The sequence below is a fragment of the Meleagris gallopavo genome, chromosome 16 (assembly GCF_000146605.3).
Source record: "Meleagris gallopavo isolate NT-WF06-2002-E0010 breed Aviagen turkey brand Nicholas breeding stock chromosome 16, Turkey_5.1, whole genome shotgun sequence".
NCBI lineage: Eukaryota > Metazoa > Chordata > Aves > Galliformes > Phasianidae > Meleagris > Meleagris gallopavo.
In genome coordinates, this window is record NC_015026.2 from 10,069,234 (window position 1) to 10,076,763 (window position 7,530).

A 7,530-nucleotide genomic window follows, 5' to 3' on the forward strand; every position below is an offset into this window, starting at 1 on the left:
AGCAGGTCTCTTCAGCACAGGCTCCTAAAGTATGGATTTAGTGTTCCAGCATTTGTGTTTAAAGTTTCAGAAAAATTTGGCTTAGGTTGCAATGCGTGATACTGGTCCCCTTGTGAATTGCAGCTCTACATCAAAGCTTTTGTTTTATGTTGCAAGACAGGGAATATTTATTATCATACTTAACTTTTTAGTTTCTCTGTCTGGATGACTGTAGCACTGCATACGATGCACTGGGTATTCAATATTAGTGTAAAAATGAAACGTCAGCTGTGTTTAATGCTGTGTTGTATACAATCCTGCCCTACAGCAATCACAGTGCTGCATACTGCTTTAATAGTAAATACTTAGCATGGAAGCAAATCAGTCTTTCGAGCAGATCAAATGCACAATCTTCAAGCCTTGGATGAGATAGAAACATAAAATTGCTCTAGGGAAGATATTCCTCATAATAGTGAATACTAGAAACAAATTAATCAAAATTTCACATTGCCTAGATATGCAATATGCAAACAGTATGCAAACAGAAAGAGCACTCACAGCATTTCAATCTCTGAGGGGCATCCTAGCAACCACGCAGCATACACATGGATAATATTCACAGACACACAATCTCATAACTCTGTGCATTGGCCGTCTCAAAAACATTCAGATATCTCAGGCACTCTCAAAATGCAAGAACTGTAGTTACACATCATTCTGATGTGAACTTCGGTACCTCGAGCAACTTCCAGAACTGCATGCCCCTCTGTGCGCACATATGGACGTTCATATTTCCAACACTGCAGGTTGGCAGTCACGGGCCTCTTTTACCCCATTACCTGGCTTGCATATGTTGAATTCCAGGGCACCTCCGGAGTTGAGAAGCTTCTGAACCAAGGACTTGGCGAGCACGGTGGGGGTGAAAAGAACGGGGCGCCTGCGCTCACAGTGGATGGGTCTCACCAAGCTGTAAGGGATCAGCCTCTTGTTGATTTCACTTTTGGAATCCAAATCTGAGTAGAGAACAAGGCAGTTATACTCTGATTTCTTCTCTGTCAGTATTTGGAGAGAAAAAAAAACGAGAAATGTGCGAACCAGAAATGACATGGTTAGTCCTATTAGTCATACTGGTCCTTCCCTCTCTGATGTCTCACTATGTATCCAGCAGTATGATGCCCAATTTAATGTTAAATAATTCAAGTGCTTTTTGCTTTCAAGAGATTATTTCACGGTTTAACAGGAGACTTGCTGGGAGAATCTTTCTGCTTATTAGCTCGTTGAACGTTTTGGACAAAGAGCAAGAGAGAACCTAGGAAGAGCTGCCAACAGAACAGGAAACTTCAGTGCTGTAAGCTTACTTGTGAAAGTACCATTACTTTATATCCATACCTTCCAGTTTATCAGGCAAGGGTTTCTTTGCTTCAGACGAGGTCCGTGCCAGACCAGAGGGCCAGCCAGTGACGATACGAACTCGCTCATTGCTATTCATACGCTTATATTTGTTTTCAGACCTGCTGACAAACTGAAAAGGTGAACGAAGAGATTGGACCCTCGTTTCTTACATTCCTTATTCTCCTAGGCTTTCCTCAGCCCACACTTGTTATCTACGAGATCTGAATTACCTACGTCTATCAAAGACAAGACTCCATGGATCTGTTGACTGAATTCTAAGGCTCTTTAAATATCATAGATCTGATTCAGAGCCTTTGTTAATGCCCTTTGGGATTTTTTATTTTGTTCTCTGCTCTGAAGAGGCATGCTTTTCTTTTCCTTGGCAGAGCTCCCTGCTATCACTAGTCCAAGCACTGATGTATCCACATCTGCACACACACAGTATGTGCACAACAATGCTGCAGATTATAGACACAGCTCTGCCCCTTCTTTGTTGCACAGCAGAGACTTAAAGCCCTGTGAGGACAGGCTGAGAGCTGAGGCTGTGCAGCCTGGAGAAGAGAAGGCTCCAGGGAGACCAGAGAGCAGCATTTCGGTTAAAGAGAGGCTCTAATAAAGGAGGGGACAGAATCTTGAGTGATAGGACAAGGGTGACCCATTCAGTTTTTTCATATATTAAACCTCTTTTAGATAAGAAGACATCTTGACACAACTACCTAGGGTAGAGTTACTGGGGAGACGAAAGCAGCCTAAGAATGTCTGCTCTTCTCACCCACTATTTCAGACATTCCACTGAATTTAAACTTTTTTACCTGTAATATTTGGCCCAAAAGAAAGCTTGCTCTGGACAGACGAGGGCTGGTTTTTGGGTCACTCTGCGGGGCAGGCTCCTCTGGCTGCAGCGTATTCTAGTAAAAAATAGCACAGTTTGTTGGTTTGTTTGCTTGCTCGTTTTTAATCACACCAACAAAGTACAGAATAAGCAAAAGCAGTTAATGCATATTTCCAGTACAACAATGACTGATCCATAACTACCCCAAATACAATGTTCCAAGCAAGCTATGTATACTATGGCCTGTGCTGAGAAATAGTGCTTCTTGCACTGCTCTTCCACGTTCCTTTCTTACCAGGAGACTGCACTCCACAGCTTATGGAGGTGATTTCTGCATCAAGAAAGAGCAGGCAGAGCTTTTGCTTTCACTGACAACTCTGCCAGCACTCCCTGTCCTTCTGGTGAGTGAGGCCTGGAGGACAGCAGGAATGCATGGCTCTTAACCTTGGCTGAAATCAAACACTGCGGCTGCAGCATCTCTCTGCCAGTGTTAGGAGCAAGCACGTCTCCCAGGCTCTGTTAGAAGTTCTAGAAAGAACCTCTGGTAACTAATATACCAATAAGTTGGTTTTTTAATAGGTAGAATTCTTTGGGCTAAAGAAAGAAAAAAATACTGAAGGAAAAGGAAAGATTTGCAGTCCTGTTGTGTGCGGAGAGCTGGAAGTCCCCACTTCTCCCCATTGCATGTAGGTTGGGAAAGCTCTTTCTAATTAGAGACAATTATAGTGCTTTGGATTAGACACCAGTTCACACTAAGAGGGAAATAAGTCAGATTACTAACTCCAACAACACAGCTTCTTCTATACGTGGATGTGAAGGTGCATTAGAGACATACTGGCAGAGGAAAATGAAAGGCACTGACTATGACACAGAACAGATACAAAGCATATGACCTCATAGCAGGAAGCGTTAGAAGTGTGCTGGAGCTAGGTAAGTTGACAAAACCATTTAAAGCAAACAAAGGTCACCCATTGCCTGTGCAATCAAAAACTACAGAGAGCCTAAACAGGAACTCCTGTAAAATTAACATAACAAACAACAAGTAGCAGTGGAGAAATGGATGCTAAGGAGACTCTGGAGGTACTTACCCGGAGAGCCCTTAGGGTGTTGTGTGAGCTGTCTGTCTCATCTTTGCTTCCTCTGTGCATCAGCCGCTGCAGCTTCACCAGGAGAAGTTGCTGTGCTCTGCAAGGACAGAATCACACGGGTCAGGTTAGCTCTGAAGCCACTCAAAGGTTGGACTGCAGCGGATCTGTGGCTGCAGAAGAGATTAAATAGAAACAGGAGTGAGGACAGACTAAACCACACAGTAAACGCAGGAACAAAATAACGATCAGAACTGCAGTGCTGTTAAGGATTAAAGAACCACCATGATGTATTTTCCTCAGCATCTGTTCGAGAAACCCACGTTATTCTTTCAGGTGAGCTCTGCCATCTCCTTTCAAAAGCCTTTTACCCTGTGTTGCCGTTTAACATCACCAAGTCTTATCCCAAGAACTGAGGCGTGCACACCTCTCCTATAGCAGTTATTAATTCTCCTCTCAGCTGCAGCCTCCCCGTGCTCACCTGCTGTAGCTGGGAATGGTTCCCCTCTCCAGGTCCTTGTCTGTGAAAGGATCGACTCTGGCACAAAGCCAGTCGCATCCCCCGCATGTCCCCTGGTACATGGTGTCAAGAATATGAACAATCTCATCACACTTCACTGATAGGGAACAGCAGTCCAGCTGGCTGGAGATGTTCAGATTCAGGCGGATGTGAAATGAGTCCCCCGATGCGATAAGCCCATCTTCCAGCTCAGAGAGCAGCTTCCTGTAACCTGCAGCAATGAAGGATGGGACAATGCATGACATGCTGGGCAGCACTTCGGTATTGCTGCATTCTAAGGCTCCTTTGCCAGAAGCACAGCACAAACTCCTGAGGCTCCTCCAAGAGAGGCTTTGTACTTCTGGAAACTCTACAGCAAGGTTATGGGGCTGCACCTTAATGACACTAATGGAGCACTGGCTCAGAAACAGGTCATGCTGCTGGTAGCAGAATCCTTGGGGATCACAGAATCATAAAGGCTGGAGAAGACTTCTAAGATTATCTGGTCCAACCATCAGCCCACCACCACCATGCCTACTGACCACCTCCCTCAGTGCCACATCCACACAGTTCTTGACCATCTCCAGTGTTCGCCAGTTCAAGTGATGACACCACCACCTACCTGGAAAAGTAACTCCACACACAACCAGTAAAACTGGATTTCTCAGCACAGATGGAGACACAGCTAAACCCTGTCCTATGTAAGTACATAGTATAACTAAACCCTATATGTAAGCACAGTGATCTACTCAGCCAAAATTCTCTAGCTAGCATTAAAAAACAGAAACCAACCCAAAACAACAACAACAACAAAAATCTTAAAATTCATATGCACCAGTAAAAAAAAAATGGATTTTGGAATGCAATTTTTGATCCACGACTCCAAATTATCATTGCCAGCCTTGAACACTACAATCAAATTCCATTCACTGCACACAAACGCCAGCTGTTAAGGATATGATAAAGACACAAAGGAAATGAACAGGTAAATGCTAAATTGGCTTCAGCTGGATAAAGATGATTCAGCTCACCACACTGTATTATAGAAAACAGTACATGAAAATAATTTTGTGTTATGTGAGTCCTGTAGTTGCCGCTCCACCATGTCAGTCCTTCAGGGCCCTGTAGTGACAAGCACATAGGCTATTTTGCTTGGAGTTACATAGCTAAAAGCTGAAGCAGTTACACAGAACTGCCATCATTAACACTGGTAGACATGCTTCAGATTTATACCAATATAAAATATATCCTGGTTCTGTTATTCTCATCCAAGCTAATTAGTACAATAGACCTGGGGCTGTTTGAGTTGAGAAATACCTTCGGTCTTACCTTCGTGATTTGATTTATATTGGAGTGTTACTGGACCATGGCACCTCTGAATTGTCCAGTGGACTTCTTCTTTTGTGCAAGTATCCAAGGGAACACTCTGATTTTCCCCTTTGATGCAGCCCTCCAACTAGATATGAAAGAAATATTACTCTCCCGTGTGGGTTCAATGTCTGAGTCAATTATATTGGGATTTTTTGAAGCGGCACAATCTTTTTCTGATAAAGCAACCCAGATACGTTGCTATCAGGATGCAGATTATATTCCAATTATTTAGTTTCTTTTCTCTCACATAAGGACTGCTGGCAGTCATGGACTCATACTGCAGCTCATTGACAATCCCAGTAGTAAGTAATTAAGGAATACATATATATATTTTCTCCTTCAGTGGTATTTTAATAGGATAAGGGTTGGGAGCATTGGCAATGGAAGGCAAACTCTAAGCAGCGAGCAACTTAGCAAAAGCATCAGTGGACTGCTTACATGATGCTGGGGACAGATTTAGGAGTCATCATGCTGAGTTACATAGCACAAACTTCCTTTCAAGCTAAGAAGCTAGTGGGAAGTTGAGAACATCTCCCATTCTACTCTTCTCAGAGGGGCAGTATCAAAAGACACAGCATTTAAAGAAAGCATCAGCTGCTTTCAGCTCTTCCATACAGAGTTACTCTGAAGTGCAAAGGTATGTGCATGTGTTGGACAATCAAAAATGCAAACACTATTTTCCCATAATCTCATAGTCAATACCAGATTTTCTTCTGCAAGAGTCATACAGTTTGCCATTAACGCAAAGTGAAAGAAGATGCAAAAAGATGGTATTGTGGTGAGGGTGCACGCACGGAGGTGCAGAGATCTGTGACGTGTGTTGATTATTCTATGCTTACCAGTAGGAGTTGGTGTCCTTCCCGAAGACCTGCTTTTTCTGCAAGTGATCCTGATTTGACAGAGCTAACAAAGCTCCCTTTGTCGTTACCTCCTATAAGAGTGATTTCTGAATTGAGAGTGTCCCCATTCAGTGTTATGCGCTGGATGGTATGGCAGGAATTCCTGATGCGTCCAACAGATGTGACAGAGGGACGAAAAGGTCTGTGTTGATGAAAGGATGTAAGAGTTACATGGCTATCTCACCTTTTAACTACCAATCCTGAGTTAAATGCATGCACGATAAATGAGAGACACAGAAGTAAACTTAATCTATCCAGCACTAGAATCTAAGGACTCTGAAAGAAATCCTTATTACTGTGTAAGTCCTGCAGAAGAGCAGCTGTACACTCAAGTACACTGACTGGATAACAAGACCACAGGGATAAATTTAAACCTCTACAATGTTTTGTCAGCTTTGAAGTTTTTGAAATTTTAAGATGACTTTCACTGGATTACAGGATATGAAAGTAGTCCAGAATAACATGCCATACTGCTATCAGTATAAAGAAATAATGTCTTCACACAGCACCATGAGATCTTAGTGCCAAGTGACAATTTGTGACACAGTATTCCTGCCACTGAATTATATCTTCAGTAACCAATAGTTAAGTGGGGGGTGTCTCCTACAGCAGCCTTTCCCCTTAATCTGTGTCTGTGGGGGGTAAACTGGCATCTCAAATACCTTTCCAGAGAGAACTTTCTAAATATGGAGTTGACATGTTCCAGGTCATAGGCATCCAGGCCTTCTGACTGATGGGAAGAGGAAGAAGAGTGCACCGAAGGAGCTCCATGTGAGTGCCTGTCATGACTGTCATCTGAAAAGTGTAACAGAACAAAACAGAGTCATAGATACAGTGGTAAAGATGGAAAAGATGAAAACAGAAGTTTGATTCTTCCTAGCCAAAACCGAATGACGAAATTCCTGATGCAGAGGAATGACTCCTTCCTACAGATCGTGGCAAGGAATGCCAGTCTTGCTTACTAGACCTTACCTGATCCTATAGAACAGTTTGGGTTGGAAGGGATCTTTGGAGACTGTCTAATGAATCCCTCAGCTCAAAGCAGGATCATCCAGAGGACTCTGTCTGGTTTCCTTTGTGCATCTCTGAAGATATGCAACTTGAACTATGATCTCCTCAGCCTCTCTGGACAATTATGTTCCATTGTTTGACTACTCTTGTAGTAAAAAAAAGCTTTCTCTTACTTTTTAAATGGAATTGTTTGCACTCCTCTTTTCTTGTCTTCTTGCTGACTAGAGCCACACTCTCCTCAGTGCTATCTTCTTTATACTTTCCCTTCTCAGTTAGATGCTTTCCTTATTTTTAAGGTCAGAGGTCTTCTTTTCAACCTTCAAACCTCAAACTGCATTCTTATCTATTCATTCAGTCCAATCCTTTCGCTTCTCCAGGAATAATTGCTTCCCTGTTCTCACCACCGGTTTCTTTTTTGCTTATTTGTTATAATGATTTGATGAATTTTTCTCAGACTGTGTC

General features: G+C 42.8%; 1 protein-coding gene across 1 annotated transcript; it reads right to left on the reverse strand.

The window, feature by feature from the left end:
- Window positions 1–6: 6 nt before the first annotated feature.
- LOC104913425 (caspase recruitment domain-containing protein 11-like) lies at window positions 7–6,870 on the reverse strand. Its single transcript, XM_010719632.2, has 8 exons — window positions 6,720–6,870; window positions 5,998–6,199; window positions 5,117–5,243; window positions 3,770–4,019; window positions 3,292–3,388; window positions 2,184–2,279; window positions 1,369–1,501; window positions 7–992 (listed from the first exon to the last, which is right to left on the reverse strand). The coding sequence occupies exons 4-8, from the start codon at window positions 3,868–3,870 to the stop codon at window positions 766–768; spliced, it is 654 nt and encodes a 217-aa protein (XP_010717934.1). The 5' UTR covers window positions 3,871–4,019; window positions 5,117–5,243; window positions 5,998–6,199; window positions 6,720–6,870; the 3' UTR covers window positions 7–765.
- Window positions 6,871–7,530: the final 660 nt, after the last annotated feature.

Excerpts from the sequence above, each read along its gene's own strand:
- LOC104913425 (XM_010719632.2), bottom strand. The coding sequence starts at position 3,870 with ATGTACCAGGGGACATGCGGGGGATGCGACTGGCTTTGTGCCAGAGTC. Across the intron at positions 1,502-2,183 it reads TTTTGGGCCAAATATTACAG|TTTGTCAGCAGGTCTGAAAA; the intron begins GTAAAAAAGTTT and ends TCACCTTTTCAG. Across the intron at positions 993-1,368 it reads CTTGCCTGATAAACTGGAAG|ATTTGGATTCCAAAAGTGAA; the intron begins GTATGGATATAA and ends TTCTCTACTCAG.